The following is a 22,991-nucleotide window of genomic DNA, read 5'->3' as shown; positions in this document are numbered from 1 at the left end:
TACACCAAGTAGTTAGTCTACATTCTGGAGATTCCTGAATTTCCTACCTTTCTAATTATTATGCTTGTTCTGTATTCCAAATGTAGAAGAACACTACATTAATCTTAATTGCTAAATAACTAATAGCTGCTGTTATTTCCATTTACTGTGAAAACATCTTAAATATTAACACATGTAAGAGGCATATAATTTTGTTTAATATATAGATATATGTGCACATATCTAAATGAAGATGCACTTACATGCAAATATGTGTGTGTAAAATTCTTTGCTGTGAAAAAAAAAATCCTCGTTGCCATCTTGCATTGTTGTCTGACTTCAGATTTATTTGGGTGGAGTTTTTTATCACTGGCATGATACTTACATGGAGAGGTTGGATTGACATAAACCTAAGTCTATAAGAGGACAAAGGTTTTTCATTAAAACCTTGTTGATTAGCCCTAAAAATGACACTGGTGACCTTGGAGACAGCATTAGTTTTTTTCACTAGAAGCATGGAAGATATGAAACTGTTAAAGTCCTGATGTGCATATACACACAGATCTCAACACTTTGATCTGCTCTACTCTCTTCTGAGTTATTTCTTGGAATATTTTTAAGGAAGATGTATCAGCAGTAAGACCAGTTATAGTACATTTCATCTTGAAATGTACCTATATCTTGCAATATATGTGAAAAGCTTTGAAACACGTTTTTAAAAACAGCACTACAAACTTATCAGAAGTTGAATGAAGGATATGTTCGTTACTGGCTGTGGTGAATTTCTTTTTGGATGCTATGTGTTTTAACAGCCATTTATTCCTGTCTATATGCCTCACTGAGTGGAAACAGTTTTATTAGATGTTGTGGCAGCCTTCAGATTATATTCACACAAACAAACAAGATATTACTTGGTGCCAAAACACTTGTATGGGTACTGAACAATCGTCATTAAAGCAGTCAACATTAAGCATTCAGAAATGGTTAACACTCCAATGCATTTAGGTAGATATAGGTTTTTCATTGTTTAAAAAATAAAAGAAGTTTTAAAACTGGTTTTCATCAACCTACAGATTTTTTTTTTCCTGTTTAATGGAAGTATTCTGCTTGTGCACAAGATACCATCAACTCACCCTTTAAAAAAGGGGATATGTAAGAGTGGAAATGTTGAAGTGTCCTTTAACAATTGATATTAAATATTACCACAAATTAAGAATAAATATAAATGACAGCCCCTGTCAGATATTAAATCTATATGTAGATTTAATACAGGAAGCACCTGTAGTGAACATGGTGTTGTAATGAGATATGTAGGTCATATCATGGAGAATGACTGTAAAATTTAGCCACTTGATGCACTTGCAGGTGTGAAACATCTCAAAGGTTCTGTTCTGATTAAATGAATTTCAAATTCTGTGACAAGAATTAACATGCCTTGTGCAGGACTGGGTGCTGAACATGCAAAGGTATTTATAAATTCCTCTTGATGCTCTTAATATTAGGGTAATCAGTTTGCTCTTTCCTTTCCATTTGCAATATTTATTTCATGTAGTACAAGAGATTGCCATTTCAAACTACCTGTGTTTTCTTGGCTTAAGAAAAAGAAAACCTTAGGGTTTTTTTTAGTACATCTGTCCCCTAGTCGCTGTCTTCACTGTTATCTCTAAATCATGAGGCTGAGGACAACACAAAACCAGAATTTGCTCTGTATAGCCTTTGTATAAGGTTCTGCTTTTCTTTATTTTTTTTTTATTTTTTTTTTTTTTGTAATTTTCACACCAAAGTGAACTTTAACCGAGAGGTTTAAACATCATGACTGCCTCTGTCGCCAGGCCAGTGGCAAGCAGAGGGACATGCTACTCCCAGCCTCTGCCTTCCATGCTCCAGGGCTTGCCAGCCTTTCATCTCCTTGCAGACCTACCACTCAGACCCAGAGCAAGGCTCAAGCGACTGCATTTCTTGCAAGATGCCTTCACTCTGTCTCAGTGCTCCACTTTTCTATATCTTAATCTGACTCCTATAAAGAGTCTAGAGTTACTCAAGTCTGAATGACATTCCTAATCCACCAGTAGTTAGAGCTGAACCATGTCTCAAGGCTTTCCTTATCCCATAGTCCAGAAATGAAGCTTGGTATCTCTCTCAGAAGAGCCCAGGCTTTATCTGAGCCATCAAGTCAGCCACAAAACCATGCAAGTTAATTGGAAGCATTAAACTGAGAAGGATTCTTAATCAAGCCATGACCGCTATTAGCAACTGAGTACTGGGGTAAAGGTGGATAATAATTTTTCACTATACATAATGATTGTCTTAAATTTGCACATTAGGCAAATCTTCAAACAGTGCATGGGGTCACCAGAAATCATGCTCTGAGGTTCAGTAGTTGCACAAATACACAGAGAGCTTACGTGAACCAGAGAAATGAAACCTGTCCAGGATCCTAAAAGTTCCCAAACCAACATGCAGCTTTAAAGTGAGCAATTGTAAGATGATTTTTTTTTTTTTTCAGATCAAATACACAAAGTTCTGGATGTAATTCTGTTAAGCAGTTTTACATTTTTCCACTAGGAATTTTTTTTTTTTCCTCTGTGCTAAGCTTTAATATCCTTTCTAATGTATTAATGTGTCCCTGGAACAGACACTTAGAGATTCCTGCACACTTTGAATAATTCCACTTTAAAGAGGGTTTTCAATAATTACTGAGATCTATGTACCACCTCACTAGTGCCAGAGTTTGTAAAACACTAAAGAAAATGGCTCCTTGCCCAAAACATGTCCAACAAGAAAAATCTTGCTTCAGGTCATCCCACAGCTAAGGAAAAAGAAAAGGTGGGACCATATAAAACACCTCTTGGAGATTAATGCAAATATTTGTTTCCTTTTCAGTTGACTCACTTCTCAGAGGCTTGCATTTGAATTTCAAGTATGAGCAGTTCCTGTATGCCAAAGAGAAGCTGTGGCAATACCAGTAAACTCCAACCAGATTCTTTCAAAAAGCTGTGTGTTCCCTTGCCTTCTTTTTTGTCTTTAAATGCTATAATGTAGCTCAATATAATGGCAGGAGTTCATGTATTAGAAGAGTTAATTTCAGGCAAACAAGATATGGCTTTTAGTAAAAGGTTCAACATGCTATATCTACACTCCAAGTCTGTGAATAAGCCTGAGTTCTAACAAGCCTCACATACTTTCATTTTTATTGCAAAGAATTTCTACATGAAATACCTAAATAAGATTGCATGTTACCACCCTATAATGATTCATAGTAGACAGATAGGGCTAAAAAAAATGTCACTGTACTACTGTTTTGTAAAAGAACCTATTTATTTTGTAATTTGATCCTCTGGACATCTCTCAATGCTTAGTTGAGTAACTTTGGTTAGACACTTTGGTGCTTCTCAACTGGTAGAAAATCTTGAAAACTAGTCCTGCATAGAGCAGCAAATATCTTCTAGTGCTCTGATCACACTGCTGTACTAGCATGCAACTACAGAATTATCCCACTCGCTGTATGGATCTCAAGTGCACTTTCAAAATGAGTTCTCTCTTTCCTATCAGCACTGAAACTGCTTGGTAAATGCCTTTTACAGATCAATTGACATACATGCTTTTAAAATAATAACTTTATGGACACTCAAGGTAATAAAATAGAGTTCATGAGAAAATGCAACTGACCATCTGCTTACTTGTGGGTCTGAGGTGGGCTTTACACAGAAGATGGCAAAATGAAAATGTGGTGTGCAGAAGGATGGGAGGATTGATTTGCTATGCAAACCTGATGAAACTCAATGGGGAATTTTGTAGTTTGATGAAAACAAAAATTAAAGTTATTAATAACAAAAAAAATTGTTGCTTTGTGATTTAGTGAAATATGTTTAAATAAATTTAAAAGATTGTGATATATGAAAATTACAGTAGTATAAATAAACCACAAAACCACCACAGCATGCAGGCTAAAGTGCAATAAGAGGCATATCATCCCTTTAGGTTGAATAAACCCCTCCCAAAAAGACGAAAAAAAGTGCATGCACAGACTGAGTTGTGAAATCTGTTTTTTTTAAGGGATAGGACTTTCTAAGTTTTGTAAAGTGCATCTAAATGTGCATTAGCACACAGCATGAGGAACAAAGAAATTTGAGGTGTGCATGCTGTTGAAGGGCTAGGAACTCACTGGGATCACATGGTTGTTGTGGGACAGCTTCCACAACTGCAAGGCTGCAGTAGGTGGACACCAGACCTTCAGGAGGGACGGGCTAGGATGGAAAGGAGGAAGAGTTTACCTGTATGTGAAAGCTGCAGAGATGCCTGGAACTCTGCCTAGGGGAGAATGATGAGCCAGCTGAGACTTTGTGGGTCAAGAGTAGGGAGCAAGCAGACATTAGCAATTGCAGTGAGTGTCTGTTGCCCTCACTACAGTGCAGGGTAGTTTGGTGTACCCCTTTAGGTATCTATGACTGAAGAGAGATACACAGGAATCAAGGACTTGGGACTTTGCATTCTATGCTGACCACAGAAAAATGCTCAAAGTGAGGACTAAAGACTTCTACTTAATAGTTTGTGCTGTCTCTGAGGCAAGTCAAAGGAGCTTATGCAGTAACTAAAGATAAAGCAACACTGGAAAGGAAGAGCAGAACTGAAAGTTTGTAGTCTATATTGCAAATAAGTCAATGTATTAAGGAAATGTAGCTGTACATTTCCTAGAGAAAAACATATTTTTTCTATAAGTTAAATTATGTTCCATGTTTTCTGGTAACATCTATTTTAAACTACGGTGTACTGTAAAGCCAAGATTTTAGAATGGTCTAAATTAGTCTATGGTGATTACCCACATTGTGCAACTTACTACTGTTTTATTAATGCAAGATTAAAGATAATACTTTACTGGAAGAGATAACAGCAGAATTAACCTCTATTTACCTTGACATAATAAAGATTTAATAAAACATGGGAAAATGTCAATGAACAGCATAATTATTCTAACATGAAATTTAAATGTAACTTAATTTTGTATTCTGCATGTTTAATGCTTTAAGATTAGTCATCATTGTTCTTTTCTCCTTCTTACAATGCATACTTAAAAATATTTCAAGCAGACTCAGACAACTTGCTTATTAAATGTATACTAATTTATTTTCAGTTTCAGAAACATTAAACCTAAAATCCTATTTTTTTTTTGAAAGATATTCACCAAACCCCTGCCACCAATATATATCTCCATATCTCACCCTTGTCCAAATTTTTTACTATTGAATCAAAGAAGATCCTTGCAGTTTTATTATATCAGACAGGCATCAAAGGGGCAGAACACATAGGATTGAAAAATAACACAGCTGCACTTTGCAATGGAGTGTTCTGTATCTGGCCGTGTTTTGTTGTTCATGTAATACTTTTCAATAAACAAAGATGTCAATCAACTTTCTTTGCAGCACATCACATTTCAGATTTAAACCACTTCAGACACAGAGCTGCCCCAAGCTCACACGTTTAACAGATAAAAATTCAGCTTTCTGTCAAGGCAGAATACAGTATTGATTGTAGACTGTATTTAGGCTGGTGTCTGTTGGAGCTATATTACTTTCAAACTCATACAAAGTCCACTATAGAGACATAACACAAAAAGTGGGGTTTTTTCTAGTGTAATTTTTTTAAAACTTTCTACATTGATTAGTGGCAATTTCTAAATAAATGACAAAAAAAAAAAAAAAAAAAAAAGCAGCCAGGGTTAGAGTCTATCCAGAAATCAGTGATGGGGGAAGTTACAAAAACACGATAGTAATCATGAAAACTTTGATCACTTGATTTGATTCTAGTGCTTTGTAAATTAGCATAATTATTCAAACATGCTTCATTAAAAATCACGACTGTACAAGTCCTTCAGTTTAATGATCCAAGAACATACAGAATGAGATAAGCTTTAAATAAATACATCAACTTTGTACTAGATGGCCATGTCAGAGACTGGCAAGTTATTTATTTTAAATAAAATACTGAATGCACTCTTGTTCCTTGCCCAGTGTAGGAGACTGATGGTGCTAACAGGTGCAGCAGGTTAGCTAGTATATTTTACTGTTTATCCTCACATCCACCTGTACTTCTCCTGGGATCCCATAAGGTTGGATATCATGTCACTCCTAAGCTACTGGGAGATTGGCATAAAATCCTAGTAAATCTCCAACTAATTACATTTGAAATGTAGGTGTCACAGTTGATTTTGACCTTTAAGGTTTGGCAGAAGTTTGACAGTCTTGAAAATGGCCTCACACTCTGCAATACCTTTTCTGTCAAAATTTAAAGGAATGAATAGGCTGTAAAATTAAATATGCATAAATAAGTAAACAAAATACCCTCTTTATTAATATACATTGTCGCAGAAAAATCAAAGAAATACACTTATCCATGGCAACCAAAATCCTTGAAAATGTTATGACATTCTCCTAAAATTCTAGCTAACAAAACACCAGTTGGCATCATTGGAGGCTTAAGAGAAACTTAACAAATTTGAGAGAGGAAAGGGAAAACAAAATTCAAGTTAAGTTGTCACTCTCTGCTTAATTCCAAGTATATGTATATCTTGAGACATAGCAGGGCAGTTCTTGTGAGTGGCTGTGAGTCAGGTTAGATTGTTACTCTTTGGCTTTTGTTGTTTCAGACTTTGCCTTTTTAAGTATTTTTAAGTATTGGGTAATTGATTACCAACGTTTTATTATATACCACAACAATTATCTCTGCAGTGAAGTATTATTTTACAACCCCACTTCCACTAAAACCGAACAAACCAACCCCCCCACCCCCTCACTAAAACCCCCAAACAACAACAACAACAACCCACAACTGGCTGCCCAGTTGAAAAATACTACATAAAATCTCACCCTGCTGGCTTTTCCAGCCATGGTTGCAAATGTCCTACTGTCCTACTGTCCAGACTGAACATCCCAGCTGTCATCCAGGGACTTTTTAAAACTGAAACAAAGCCATGTGTCAACAATACTGATAGCTGGCAGAAAAACTTTCATGGAATCATGGAATTGTAGAATGGTTTGGGTTGTAAGGATACATCATCACCTTGAAGATCATCAGCTTCCAACCCCCATCCTGTGGGTAGGGTCACCTTCAACTAGACCAGGTTGTTCAGTCCACATCTAGTCTGACCTTTTTATTTTAAAAATTCAAACAGAAATTTGCAAGTAAGGAAATGAATATTAATGCTTTTTACATTTAAAAATTTTGCCTTATTGGTTCATAAGCATCTATTTAAATGAATATACTAAAATACTTTTAAAGGAAAAGGGGATGACTTCAGAGAGGGTTAATTATTTTTTATAATTGTCTGCAAATCATTATGTGTCTGCAAATTCTACATAGATTTTTTTCATACAGTTTTGAATTGAGCATGTCTTAATCCATATTTGAATCACAGTAACAGATTATTAAGATCATGTGTTTCATACTGTCTACATGTTGTTTGCTATTATTATTTGCAGAGAGGCAGTGTTTTGAAAACTCTTGAACTAAATGTTTTCTTTCAACATTGAGGATTTGGTAGTTTAGGGGAAAAAAGACACAGTAGGTATTGCAAACTCACAAATTGTGTGGGAGACATGAGTCTAAAAATAATAATGCACACTAGTATTGTCTGTTGCTCCTTAGGGAAGACTTCATGTTTATCAGGTCACTAATATAAAGAATTGGAGAATAAAAGATTGAGATTACTTTTTTTTACAAAGAGAGGGTAAATACACTTAAGAGTTGCAAATAAGGGAAATTAATTTCAAAGGAAAGGTCAAAAATAAGAAAGAATATCTCTAAACTTATTTATCTGTTGAGGACTAGTTATGCTAATTATTTCACAATTCCAGCTACCCTGTGGGGTTGGCCACAAGAATTTACTGCACAAGACAGGACTGGCATTCTCTGGAGAAATCCTGGTGCAATGTACACTGTCCTCTTTTAAAAGCAGGCTACCCAAGCACTCTCCCTCCCATTGGAACGTGCAAAATAATAAGAAATGAAAATGTTGATTACATTTCTTTCCTCCTCCATGCTGTAATTTTCAATTCCTTCTTTTCCTGGCCTCAAGAATGATCAAGCACTAAAACATCACATGGTAATGCAGAGGATTAGAGCATTTCCCACCACCCTGCCCCAACCCAATTAACCTCTTTTAATTAATATTTCTGCTGTGTTGCTTAATTTGCACTTCTTATTCTGGCTTTTCATGGCTTCTTTTTCTCACATTTGAAGACATGCAGGTAAAACTTATCAGTAACAGTCTTTGAAAACCAAAACTTTTATAATAACAATTTTTAGATTATAATGGTTACTCTGCCATGAATTTAGTATAAAGACACACATGATGGAGAAATGGAGAAATTCACAATGAATAGCTTAAATTCAGTGGCATGCACCCATACACTCAGTTTATTTAGGGAGATCCTACTGGGAACACTATCACAGGGCTACAAAAGAAAAAAAAAAGCCACAATAAAATTTAAAAGTCCTTCTATCATAGCAATGTGAGAGGTTTTCCAGTTTTAGTCTTTGGGCAAGATTTTCTTGCCCTATCGCAATAATATTTTTTTTCTGGTGACCACAGGGACAGCATTTTTGTTCATGCGGGAACCCTAGATCAAATGATAGCTGAGAGACTATTTTAAATTTATGTAGCCTCAATTTTCAGCCTACAGGTCATTCAAGCTCAACATTTCATTAAAGAAATGCTGTCAATATTTCCCTGATATTGCCACAGGTTGACATATGGCATTATTCCAGAGTAAGATTTTCACACATTAGTGACTGGAAAATCAAGAATATTCCCCAAGATACCTGAGGTATGATTAATTCTCTAATAGTCTTTCTGTATCAGTTTGAGAGGAAGAGAGGGATCTTCCAGGGAGGAAAGAAAGTGGCAACACTAGAAAGAAGACAGCCTTGGCTTCTTGCCTGACTTGGCCAGCTGCCCCACATGACAACCTTTGCCATCCTGAAGCCCAAATAAGATGCCAGCAGCAAGGCAACAGCTTGTAATGTACCCTGAGCAGAAATAATGGCAACATTATTCCATGAAACCATCCATGAGACAGAGGAGTTAGTGCTGAGGGTAAAGTAAAGGTGAACGTGTTCTATCTGTTGGGCTAGGGATGGGAATCTGTCACTGCTTTTGAAGGTTAAAGCAAAGTTAGGGAAAATAAAGCAGTGGTGAAGATTTGATAGAGGAAACAGATGCTCAGGGATGTCTTTCACTAAGTTGAATATTAAGGCTAACTTTCACATATATTAAATTAAGAAAGGTGGACAGATTTGGCATCTGAATAGGTCCAGGTCTGCTCCTGATCAGGTATGCAACGGACATCTCAGCAAAGGGGGAACAGTTGTCAGTGAGATTGTTGTTGCTGAGACACCCAAATCCTCCAGTCTAGAGTATCTATTTTTGTCCTAAAATAATTGCCTTTTAATAGAATAGAACACATCAACCACACATGAACTGGCAGGCTGAAGAACAATTAAACCACTTTCAGGACTGAGCTTTGCAAAAACACCCTCACTTGTTTCCCATTTTCCCAAATCGTTTTGTATTTTTGAGACATCTGCAATCAAAGAGCTAAATGGCTAAAACAACCTAAACACAAAATCTGTAAAATCATTTTCTTGCTGGCTAAGCATGCATCAAGCAGCACCACTGATGAAAAGCAACAGTTGTTTTACAAGCCCTAAAATTTGTAACAGAATTTGTACTGAACTGAAATTTGTAATGGAAATGCTGACAAGGCCACTAACCAGTGCAGATTTAGCAGTGCTGCTACAATAAACATAAAGTAAAGCAGTATTAGTCTTCCACACAAATTAGAGTGTCTAATGTATGAAGGTCTACTGCCTCGTTCTAACATGAACTTCATCATCAGAAAGTTGGTTTGGATTGCTAAGCACAGGAATAGTCTTACAAAAATGAAAATGAATGTCAAAGACAGCCCATCCAACACATTAATTTCTAGTTTCAGAGAGACAGGATGTGCACAGCAAGACAGAGACAGACACAGAGAAAGGAGTCCTAGTATTATAAATATACAACATATATTTAACTCATCACATCTCTTACGCTATTTTTCAGTTGTTGTCAATGTGGTATAGGCAATGTTTTTATACACCTGTGTATTTATATATGAGTTTCTCTTACTGCAAATTACCCTTGCTGCAGAACAAACCTTTGCTCACAATGAGAAGTACAGCTTTGTTCCTTTCTGCAGTGTTTTTTCCATTCACTGTGGGCTCAAGATTGCTGAGCCAGTGGAAGAGCAGAAACCAATGCCTTTAAGTGCAGAATACTGACAAAGAGGCAGAATGGAAACCCAGCTCTTTTTAAGTGGAAAATTCTGCTCTGGAAAAGAAGGTGTGTTGTGGTTTAACCACAGCTGTCAACTAAGTCCCACGCAGCCACTCACTCCCACCGCAGCAGGGAGGGGGAGACAGAAGAATAAAAATAAGAAAACCCTTGTTTTGAGCTGAAAACAGCTTAATGGGTAAAGCAAAAGCCATGCACACAAGCAGAGTTAAAAAAGGTGTTCTCTCACTGCTTCCTATGGGCAGGCAGGTGTTCAACAATCCCCAGAAAATCAGGGCTCCATCACACCCAGTGGTGACTTGAATGACAAACACCATCACTCTCAATGTCTGCCTCCGTCCTTCTTCTTGCCTCAGATTTAAATGCCGAGCATGATGCCTTCTGGAATGTCTCTTTGGTTAGTGGGGGTCAGCTGTCCCAGCTGCGCCCCCCCAACTCTTTGTGACCACCCCCCCCAGTCTACTCACTGTTGGATTGGGGTGAGAAGCAGAAAATGCCTTGAACCCACACAAGCACTGCTCAGCAATAATGAAAACATCCCTGCATTAACAACACTGTTTCCAGTACAAATCCAAAATATGGCTCATACAAGCTACTGTGGAGAAAATTGATGCTGTCCCAGCCAAAACCAGTGCAAAGTGTCTAGGATCAGCCACTACAGACCTTAAGGTCACTGATAAAAATAAAAGTTCTTCTAAGTGCTCTCTGCCAGAAGTGAAGCAAACCAGAATGAGATGCACATTAGCAGACACAGACCATCTCATGGCATATAATAGATATGCCAAATTTCAGAATTTTGAATGGGAACAGTTGTAGAAGTTATCCCAGAGACTCAGTTGAGCATCAAGTGCAAGGCCATCCCCTTCCCTCACCAATCTCCAGCACTTGAAAAGAAGAGGCTTGTGAGACCATGCTGGGCCACAACATGATGGGGAACCAGAACAGCGTAAGAACCTTGCAGAAGTTGCACACATGTGGCATACACCAAAGACAGAAACATATTCTCTAGGGTTCAGGAAAAAATGATCCTTAAAAGCCGGTGCAGCTTTGCTTGTCTCTTGAATGATGCCATTCTGGGAGCTTTTAAGTCAAAAATGATCAGTAAAACTGGTATTTGACTGAAATAAAATTGCAGTGCATATACAAATACAATTAATACCTCAATACATAATTCCATTGAAGTTGTATGAATTTTAACCAATATATTTCTCAAGAAGTATTTTTTCTGTGCAATGACTGAGTGGATGCAAAACATTTTGTTCTTTCCAAATGAGTACCCAGGGTATATCCTCTTTGAGGTTAGAGGCCTAGCTGTCTCATCAAAACAGCATTTTTCATGGTTTCTGCTTGTACTTTCCAGCAATGTTCTGATATAATAAAAGTATAGCTTTTTTTGTCATAGCACTTATTCATCCAGATCCAATTCAGTACATACACATTTCTGACGATAACAGAGATCAGAGAAAAAGATTGCCCAACCAGATTCCTATTTGTCAAAGGAGATGATGTTTCTTTTTAAAGAAAATTTAAAAATAGATTTTAATTTATTTCTTCTCATTTTGATCACAATCAGAAATGACAACCAAGATAGAAACATAAGCCTCAAATTCAAGTGTGGCCTGAGCCCATATTCAAAGTTTTGAGATACTTCAGGGTGCTAATTTCAGGATTTTGATTTCTATCCTTGCAGAGATGAAGTCTCACCTCATTGAGCAGATGTAGGAAAAAGGCAAAACTCCAAACCCCACAGGTCCTGTACATTTAGGGGTTTTGGGCAGATCCACAACCAAAAATTTCTGTAAAATTGCATGTAACTCCATGGCCAGTGTGATAGTGTAACTGAATAATGTTCACAGCTGATGCTGCCTAGTAACCAAACTGCATCAGCTTTTCAGATCAACAGAAAAGTTTCAGGATCTGAGCTATACTGAAAAGAAGAGCATCCAACCAATCTATAAAGTTCCTATTGGTCTTTAAAGCAAAAAACATCATGAGTGGGTTGTTAGACAAATTTAGCAGCAGGGAAGCCTGCAGCTCATCAGCTTTCTCTTCCTCAAAAGTACTTATTGCAGTCAAGAGGAATTATTGCTGGGATTTTCCAAGCATGGTGATGTTTTTGTTATAATAAAAAACTCTGAACAATGCAATTGCACCCCCCACAATTATCATTTTAGTTTCTCCACTGCAATGATGCGCTCTTTATGATGTGCAAGATTTATACTTTGACTGGCAAACTACAATGCACAGAGAGAGACCAACATAATAATGGCTAGTATTGTTCACCAGATGGACAGAGCAAACCTGAGTGAGGCACATAGACTGGGTGAACTGGTTTTCTTCACATACTTGCTTCTTCTCACATTCTTCATGGGAACAGCTTTCCCTATAGAAGCTTGTTCATTTACTTATGATGATCACAAAAATATGATCACAAGTTCATATTTTGCTTTGAAAGAAAAAGACTTTTGCAGAAATGCTGGTCATGCTGTTATCAACAGAACCCTTCTCTTCAGCTCAGGAGTATCTCAGCAGTTTCAATACTTTCACAAGAATTTTCCCAGTAAGCTCCATATAAAGAAAGAAGCCTGAATAAAATCTGAAGGCAAAGCTTTCAGAAGTCCTATCTGCATGTGAGCACACCTAGATGTTGATGATCTATGACCCTATGAGGAAATGCTGGAAATGCTGAGGAAATTTCCTCACAATCCTTGTGGATATTTGATCAGGCTCTGATGAAAAAAACTCGTAGCCTCTGCTGGGCATCTCTCTCTTATTCCTAGCCAATTTGTGGAGTAGAAGGAAAGACTTGCACCAGTGCCTGCACACCACCAGCAGTCTTAGTGTATACAGTCAGTTTTCACCTTGTTGGTAACTATTGTCACAATCTGTCTTCCCTACACATCCGGTAGGAAATATCCAGCCATCAGCACTGCTGTGCAGCACCATAAAGTAATGAATTGACATAATGATCAATAGTGGAAGGAAAATGGCTGCATCTATTTCTATAAGCAAAAGAAAAATAGAAAGGTGACACTTCAAAGTTCAAATATTCCTTCATTGCTTTCATTATTAAGTATCTGAGAAAGGTAGACAAGAAAAGTCAAATCCAAAAATGGTCATTTCAGCAGAAACAATTGGCAGTACAAGAAATAATCACACGTCGCCTCACTGTTGATTTGATTCTTGAATGTGCTTGGTGTGTAAAATAATGCAAGCCTATAATAACAGAAGACAGGTAAAAATATTTCCATTTTCTGTTTTGCTACTCCCTGGCTGGAATTCCAACCTCCAGATATTTTTTATTTACAACCTGCAAAACAGATACAATAGAAAAGAATCAAACTGTGATATTTAATTAATATTTGTAAAGCAATAGGACATCAGTAGACAATAAGAATTATATATTTGCCAAGTATACATTTTGTTCCCCATAAAATACATCTGTCAATATTTGAAGGAAATGCAAGATGTCTTTTATTCTGCTCTTGGAATGAACCTATTTCCCTTTATAAAATGTGTTCCATTTTACAGCAATCTTCAGAGATTGGTTCCCCCTATCTTCTTGCTGATTAATGCCTGAAAAATGCTTCTGTGTTTAAAAAAGTGGCACAAATGGGGTGAGGACTGCCCTGAAAATAATCACTTGACAGGCATGTTATTCACATGATACTGATAAAGCCCAGTGTTGTTTCCCTTGGGGTAAAAGGAGCTTCCTCCCTTACCATACAAATAGCATAAAATATTCAAATGAGTCTTGCATTCAACAAGTCAAATATTCTGCATGTTTAATTTGCAAGTTAACAAAATTCAGACCATTTTACAACCTACAAGCACACCATAAAATAAAAGACACAGCACGTGGAAGATGCTATACTTTCGCTCATTGATAAACTATTTTCTAGAATTCACATTAACAACCACATTGCTGAAGTGCTCTCTAGCCCTCCAGTGTTACAGTTCAAGGTAATATGTGACAGATTTGAGCATCCTTAAGGAAGAAAATCTCCAGAGTGTGTAGATGGCAGCTTTGCTCACTGGGAAATTACAGTGGCTTTCATATATGTTACAAACCTGCAGTTACACTGATAACTTCAAAGGTTGAATATTATATATCATGCTAAAATTCTCCACCAGCCCATTATGTCCTTTCTTTGTTTCTTCTGTGCTTGTCTTTTTTTTTGCCTTTTTTTTTTTTTTGCCTTTTTTTTTCTTCATTTAGCTATTGCTGGCTTGCCAGAGATCTTGAACTTGAGAAAGGTTAGACATCACAATGCTGAAGCAGTTTGTGAGCATCAGCAGATTTAGCTTGTAATTTCATTGATCTATGTGGGCTTGCTGTTTGCAAACCAGCTGCTGCACTGTTTCCCCACAGCTACTGATCTGAGTAGCATTGATTTTTTCCCTTACATTAACATAGCATTACTTCTTTAATGGGCATTAAATGACTGGATGTAAATACAAACAGGGCTTCAACAACAAAAGAGAAAAAAAAAAAAGCATTGGGTCTTTTTATTAAAAGAACTCTATTAATATTTTTCAGGAAAAAAAATTAAAAGTATGAGGTATCGATCAAGATAAATGCTATTTTTAGTGTTGTAATTTCTACACATTTTTTTGCCAAGAAATAATTTTTTCCCTCTCTGTGTTTACTCTTAGTCCAAAATGTTGCATTTAAAAAGATTGCCTTTTTCCTCAGTAAAAATGGCAAAATAGATTTTTTCAAGCATCATAGAAAGCAACACAAAATTTCTTCATTGTGCTTATTCTAAAATCAGATAAACCCACTTCAGTTTGAAGGAGATATCATCTGCTAACTCTCACTGTTTAACTATTTTTAAAAAATTAATGGACTTCAGTTTAGACAGAGTGGATGTGAAATCTGCAGCACACCATGAACTGAGTATCTCACATATAACATACTTAATATAAGGTCATAGTCTTCCCATATGCTATTTTAGTCCTTTAGTGGGTGGTGTTTTAAACAACCTTACAGATTCAAAATTCAATGCAGTGTAGAAAAGACAGTAGGGAAGAAGACAAAGCAAATTATCAAACCCTGGCCAAACTCAAACCCCAACCCCCAGAGTCAGATTGCTCAGTCACTTATGAATTAACACGATCAGGCAAGGGCTCCAGATCATCTTTAGAAGTAGGTGACAGCCAGCAGAGATATCCATACCAGAAGGAGATGCAGGACTGAATGCTGTTCCTACTGACACTTCATGCAGAAGAAATGGGATTGAGAGTGCTGGGAAGTAGGAGGCAAGAACTCCCAAAGAGCACCAGTGGTAGGTTACAACCTTCTGGGCTGCAGATGACAGCAGGCAGCAGTGTCAGTGAAACAATTAAGAGTGCCTCAAAAGCACAGACACTCCAGCAAGATCTAACAAGAATGGCATTTACTTTTTAGTATTTATGAAAGATGATTTTTATCTTTTATAATAAATACAGGTCCTGTTCTGGCCATGCAGCCTGACTGCTCTGAGGAAAAGGTCCAATGACCTGACAGTGGAGAATTCCTCATTCTTATGTAACTCTGTCTACTCCTATACCTAGTGAGAGCAAATCATTCCACATGTCTGCTGCAGGGATATCTACTGTATCCTTACTCAGAGAGCAGGTGAGTTATTCTCAGTAGAATATAATGATGTAAAATATGGTACTGGAACTGAAAATAACCCATAAAATGAGTACCAAAATTTATACTTATGCAAGGTAAAATATATGTGTTGTCAATCTAACCAATCTTTCCTAGTCTCACAGGTTTCTTGACTTGACAAGCTAATGTTAATGCCAGTTTTAGCAGATATAATTTCCAAATCATTAAAAATAATATTAAGTAACACTGGCTGCAATGTGAACCCTCAGAGCATCCTACTATTAGCCTCTTTACACTTAAAGGAGAAGACTTTCAGTGCAAGTTTTTCTCCATCATTTACTCAGTTTTTAACCCTCTGTGAGATTTTGCCCCTTACCTCAGTTATATTTTCCCCTTAATAGTCTTTTATGAAGGATCATTTCAGGAATTTTTTGAGAATCCAAATAAATTATGTTCACTAGGTCACCCTTATCTTCTAATTTATTAACTTTTCCAAGGCACTTTAGCTGGTTAGAGAAGTATGCTTTCCTTCTACCAACACTGTGCAGGTTTGACCCTATTAGGTTATACTTATCCATAAGCTGAACTATGCTATCCATAATTAGACTCTCAATCAGTTTCCCCGGAAGCAATGCGGAGTTCAATGTTCTTAATTCCCAGGATCTCTTTTTGGTCCTGTTTTAATAACAGACACCACATAAGACATTTTCCAGCCATCACGGATCTGTATCATATCTTCCTGCAAGTGTCTTTTTTATTCTGACATATATTCTGCTATCTGCATTAAATTATTTTCCATTCTAAATGAGTCTAAGAAATTACTCAGCACTTCCCTTGAAAAAGACTACAAATTTCACTGGTGCTGCTCTGCCTCTAATACATTTAGTATAATATGTAATAAAGAACAAGGTGAAATTCTGTATAACTGTTGAACTCTTTTTCCCATGGTGAGTAAATAAATATAGTTTTAGTTTGATATTTTTTGTTGGTTTTAATTATTTTTCCCCTACAAGTACTCAGATGAGCAACTATTCATTACTTCCTTCAAAGTCATAAAATCAGTTTTGCAGCTTTGGGGGATTTTTGGGTTTTATTTTTGTGGATAGACATGGACCACCAATCTCAGTGGATTATTTTCTATCTTGGCTTTAAGCATTCTTCTTGGACAAAGAGTGAAAAGGAAGGATCAAATTCTAACACCACCATACATAACAACTGGTCACATTCACCAGCAATATCCAATACCAGGAGTTATTAAAACTGGATTTCATATAAATCCAACAAATGACAGAAAAAAAGAGGTTGTGAAAAGGTATAGATTTGTATTCTGGTCTTGTAGAAGATGTTCTCGGTCTATGCTTTAGGTACACAGGTCTTAATGATCAGGAAATATTGTTGAACACGATTTTTAGTGAAAAAGCATTGAAAATTCCCACTGAAATGTGTACATGGCTAAGTAAAGGTCAGTAAGCTATTGAGTAAACCTGAAGTGCTCACATTAGAGGATTAGAAACTAAGAATTTTCAGCATTCAGTGAAGTCAGTGGATTTTCCTCTAGAATTTGAGACTTACTGTCCCTAGCAGTCAGATCAGAGTTTGAATGGATGAGAAAATTGAAAAGGAACTTTTAGTGAAAATTATGGGTTTGGTTATGAGCCAATATAAAGTCACCAAGTATGAAAGCCCAGGTTTCAAACTATGCCTTGCTTCTACAACAAAACCCAAAGCACATTATCTTCACTGGGTTTGAATTTCATTACAAAAATATCACATCGCTCTAACTCTAATTGTTAAGGCACATTACTGTTGCCTTTGTTTTCCTTTCAGATAGAAGTTTCAGTTTCATCTGTGTTCAGAGATTCTATGTGCTGCACTGTTAAGCACAGATTTCTGCTTAAATTATTATTCTATCAGCTTTAACGTATGAAAATAGAACACATTTTAATGTGTGTGTTGAACATTAAATCATTTTTGCTTCAGGGAAACTCTGGTAAACAGTAACTGTCAAAAAATTATAATGACAAAAATTAAAATAATAGAAAATAGTCTGTAACAACAGCTTTTCTAATCACGTTAACAGAAGTTCAGTTCTGCATCTTCTAACTATTCCTTTACAGAAAGCAGGAAGGTTGAGTAAGAAAAGCTCAGGTACACAATTTTACACCATTGAACAAGAAGAGCTGGAAATTATCTTTGTGTAACCATTCTTTTCTTGCTTACTGTGAAGTGCACATCAATCAGTGTAGGAAAAATGGGACAAAATTAATACAGGTATATTTTTGTTGTTATGACAATTAGATTTTCATTCAGAAATTTTAATATGTAAATATTTTTTACACAAAAGTACCAGAAAATATAAAAATATCATTTAAACCCTGTAAACCGGACTAACTTCTGGAAGTCTGCATTAAGTGAGAAAGAAGCTGATCTGAAGAAATTAAACTGCAGCAGAAATATTGACAGGCATATAGATTGAATTACATGAATATGAGATACATACAGACTTGGAGCAGTTCTGCTTAGATCAATGTCAAATGAATTTCAAGATTACCTTAGTTTGGTTTTCATGGCTCGTTTTATTTTAGATTTTAATTTGAATTAGTAGTATGAAATAAAATCACTATTTATTAACTTTCACTTACAAACAAAAAACATCTAACCAGTAAAAGCTTATCTGAAGTTAAAACCTTCCATTTTGTGGAAGCCAGGTAACAATACAGTTTACCACTCTCATGACACACGTTACTCAAAAGCAAGAAGTAAAAACTGATTCTTAAATGTTTCCACCTATTAATGTGGCATATAACCAATGTACAGAGGCTGTATGTGTATGGTGAGGTTGTATTGCCCCCTATAGTCACTCTTTGTCATCTTGGAGGGGAGTAGGAAGAGAAAGGGAAGAGTGGGAGAAATTGCTGAAACTACTACACCCTCGGTTTGGATTCATACTTTGGAAAGGGCATGGTGGGGAACAGTGGACAAACCTTAACACTGCTATGCAATCCAAGAATTTGAATGCCCTATTCTCCAAGCACATACAGATGAAATAAAATGTACTCTCAAATTCAGCTTAGAAGACCTCTGCAGCCCCTGTGGTCTGGCTGTGGTTTTGGTGTACATGTTGGATGCTGGTATCTGCGTGCTGGCGGTGCACCAGGGTGCCAGTGTACCTGCCCTGTTGCCTTAGAGGTGGTTGGCTTTGGTTCACCTGCAAAGGCAGGAGGTCCCACGGGTGATATCTCTTTTCCTTTCAATGGGCACATCTTTGGATCTGAGCATAACAGGGCCATTTAACTCCAAGGCACAAAGAACTCTAAAGTTATGCCTAAATTGTAGAGTGCACAGAGTGCCTGCCCTTTGAAGCAGCTTCAGCACAGAGACCAGAAAGAGAGAGAAAAGGCTCAGATAAAGGTCCCTCTTCAGCAGTGGGAGCAAATGCAAGGAGCACAGACAATTTGTTCATGCTGCCCATGGAAAGTGGGGTTGTTGCTGTTTTAGGCCTATGAGCCCAGATAGAACAGAATATTTCCCAAATCTCTGTAGAACCGTTTGCTACTCTTGGCCACCAGGACAAGGACAAAACTACATTCCTGATCTTAGATTTCTCCAGTCAAGCACATCTTTATTAACTTTGCTGTCAACTAAAAATTGTTATCTGTCCATAAAATTAATTAAATCTCAGCTGCTATCCTACTACTGTTCTCTTATGAACATAATTATGCACAGTATTCAGTATATATTTTAATAGGCACAGACACAGTATTAAAAAAAAGCATTAAATTCTTTAGGATCTCTTAAAAATATCTAATCAACTACTGGTGCTAGTGTGCCAAGGACTTTATAGAAATGGCAAATATTCAATAAGCTCAAGATCAATACCATCCTTCGTTGGGTGCAATATGCTGTTATTACTTTTCTTATTTCTGGGGACAGCTTTTCTACTACCACAATTCCAGGTACACCGTCAGCTAGAAAAAGTTAGTGCTGCTCCTAAGAGCTGATAGCTCTCATTTTTTGAATCTCTTACCTCTTTACCTCTTCTGGCACAATCCTGTTCATAGTGACACAAGGGACTGATTAGATAACTTGTGGAGCTGAAATCGCATGTTTTTTTCTTGCCATATTATTTTTAGTTTGGGTCAGTTGCTGAGGCTCACCATGTAGCAGCACAAGGACTTGCAGAAGGGATAGAAGAAAAATAAATAGTAACAGAATATTATGGTAACTGCCTAATTTTATGGAAGTGATATCTTGTGCCAATTGAAGGGGGCTTTTTTTGTATCTATGCTTTCAAGAATATGAGTCATCTTTAAAATGTCTTTATATTTCATTTGGTCTGAGAAAAAATATTAGGAGCGTTCCCACCCGTACAACTTAACAAATATTCTCTGTCTAGACAGAATAGTCTATAGTCCTGCAAAATGGAGATGAACAACTAGTTTAGTTTTTGTGAATATATGCCCAGACATAGTCCCATATTAAATCTTTATTTTACTATGATGACTAGAGACTCAATAATGACTAAGCTACTGATGAGATGTGATTGCTGCTTACCCAGCAGATCAATACTGTCTCACTGCCTCCTGATGTGGAGGGGTGTATCCTGAAAGTATTCTAATCTTTGCTTACCTTACTCTTCACTGCAAGCTCTCCGAAGCAGGATCAGGTTTTTGTTCTATTAACCCTGTAGCCAGCATGAATTCTGCTGCTCATGAAGGTATGAAGTTAAGCAGAAATATGTTCAAAAATATACCCCCTAAAATTGTACAGTATTCACTTCATCTTCTAGTTGTCTCACCTAGAAAACCGACCTTATTCTTGCACCTTTTCTCTGTCATTTTACTTTTCTTCCATCTTAATCTATACTGAAGTACTGTTTCTTACTAGATATCACTGTCTAGTAATTCAGCTAGCACAAACTTCTAACAGTTCAGGTTATGTTATTTTCTTTGCACTCTATTTTTTCTCAGCTATGATTCTACACAAACACATACACAACCCCATTCAGTTATTTCACTGATTAGTGCAAAATTCTGTAAAAGTGATTGTTGCCCATCTATTACCTGTTTTCTCTTTGTCTAAATTGCATCAAATGTTTTTCTTCAACCAACTGTGCCCAAAAGACATACAAACAGTATGTCCCGCTACTCAAGAAATAGGAACATCCATGGTGCTGGCAGCATTCTGTGCCTTCATGTTAAAGAACCAGAAATCACTGTGTGGCACGGGCCTGGCCCCATAAATGTATAACCAGCTTTCAGCTGCAGTGCACTACCTAACTGGTGCAGAAGACTATGAGACATTTGGGGAAACAACATTTCTGAATGCCAAACATACAGAGATGAGCCACTAAATCTTATGAATTATCCATGCAGAGCAGACAGAACATTTGTTTTCAAGGTCAAATGAGAAAGATCCCCTGACCTGTGTGGTAAACTATACGTTAATATATTTATCCGTCTTTGGAATGTAAGGGACAAAGTCAACACAGAGAGAAATGAAGCAGTGGGGTAAGTCTGTCAAGCTACCAAAATCATTATGCCATCTGTTTTACTGGCATTTTTTATGTCTGTGCAGGGCATACTCAATGAAAAATAGACCTCTTATTCAAATTTGAGTTTCTTCCAAACTAGAATGCAGTATCAAATATATTTACATTCTTTGGATAACTCTTAATTGATTTTGTTTTATGTACAGCTTTTTCCATATTCATTTAGTCACCTCAGTCACCTCATAACTAATGCAACAAAAAGTAAAACAAATGAATACTAAATTTCTTAAAGGGAAATTGCAATAGTGTCCCTTAAATGCTTCTGCACTTTCCCCCAGCCTTCATCAGGCAGGATACTGAAACTGGCATGATTATATCAAAACAGTTTGTTTATGGTCACCACTAACATTCAATGGATAACAATTCAGTAAAGAAGAAAGGTGGTCAATTGATTCCTCCTGAATACTTTGGACAAACAACACTCAAGTTTGGTGACAATCCTGATGGGCTGTTGAAATACATCTCTTTGATGGTTAAAGAGAAGTCAATTGTACTACCAGGGAGCAGCCTAGAGAATGAATACTGACTGGAAATGTCAAGTTTAAACTGTTTAATAGTGCAAAGTATCTCAAAAGTTAATGCAAATCCATCCTAAAGCCCTTTACATTAGCAGAATAGGGCAAAAAGGTCTTATTGGGACTCAGAGAATCACAGTTCCTCTTGCTTTACTCTTGCCTTGCCAGCAAGAATAAATGACTTGGCTCCTTTACAGGGCACCGTCCCTGCCTTGCATTTCATCAGCCCCGTCATAGGAAAGTCCAAATTTCTGACTATTCCTACTAGCCATTTTTCTCCCTTCTGCAGTCCCAGTGTGAGAGGCAAAATAATCTTTTCCATTCCTCCCAATACAGTATTTCAAACTCTGAGCTGGACCATGCACTTCTGTTAGAGGATTCTACCCAGCAATATAAAGGCTATGATGCATGGTATATGCCATGTAGAAGTCTACATAGATTACAGTTGTTCCTAATCATTGGGATAACATTAGACAAAAATAATTTTGAATATTTGCATCTCTGATGAATATAGAGTAGTAGAATCTTACAACAAATATTTCAGAGTATTCATCACTGTGCTTTTTGATACCTCTAAACAGGCAGTTAGTTGAATTTCTTATATATCCATGTCATTTTTCTTTCATATTAATATTCCCATATGACAAGTACATTACATAAAACTGCTGAACTGATTTTCAAAAGGAATCTAAGTTTACATAAATTGTCACATTTCACAAAATTAAAAGAAAAAAAAAAGATTCAGTTCCATCTCTAGTAAGGAGCATTGAGAAGTATACTAAAGGAGGAAAAAATTATAAGATAGCAGAATGAATCATGTTGTTTTTACAAGCAGCTGTGAAAAGATATCCACTAAAAAGACTGATCAAGAAAAAAAATCCAATAGCTTAATATATTTTCTCCTCTGGATGGTTAAAGTTTAGAAATTGAGCGCACCCTTTAGAAAAATTCAAACTAAGATAACTGCACTTGTTTTACCACAGGTACAGCATCTCCAGCATTAGTGAAAAATGTCAG

General features: G+C 36.7%; 1 protein-coding gene across 10 annotated transcripts in view; it reads right to left on the bottom strand.

Moving 5' to 3' along the window:
- Positions 1-22,991, bottom strand: part of LOC111925702 (uncharacterized) — a 198,231-nt gene that overhangs the window by 5,056 nt on the left and 170,184 nt on the right. The window contains exon 4 of one of the 10 annotated variants that reach the window (XM_086876598.1): positions 13,529-13,619. The exons of 8 other annotated variants lie outside the window; for them this stretch is intronic. In XM_086876598.1, the coding sequence (XP_086732724.1) occupies positions 13,572-13,619 (48 nt within the window). In that variant the 3' untranslated portion in view covers positions 13,529-13,571. Of the gene's footprint in view, positions 1-13,528; positions 13,620-22,991 lie in introns of those variants that run through there. One more of the 10 variants, XM_086876597.1, reaches the window with a different exon arrangement.

Source organism: Cyanistes caeruleus, chromosome 2 (assembly GCF_971803275.1).
Source record: "Cyanistes caeruleus chromosome 2, bCyaCae1.hap1.1, whole genome shotgun sequence".
NCBI lineage: Eukaryota > Metazoa > Chordata > Aves > Passeriformes > Paridae > Cyanistes > Cyanistes caeruleus.
This window is presented reverse-complemented; position numbering and strand designations above follow the sequence as displayed.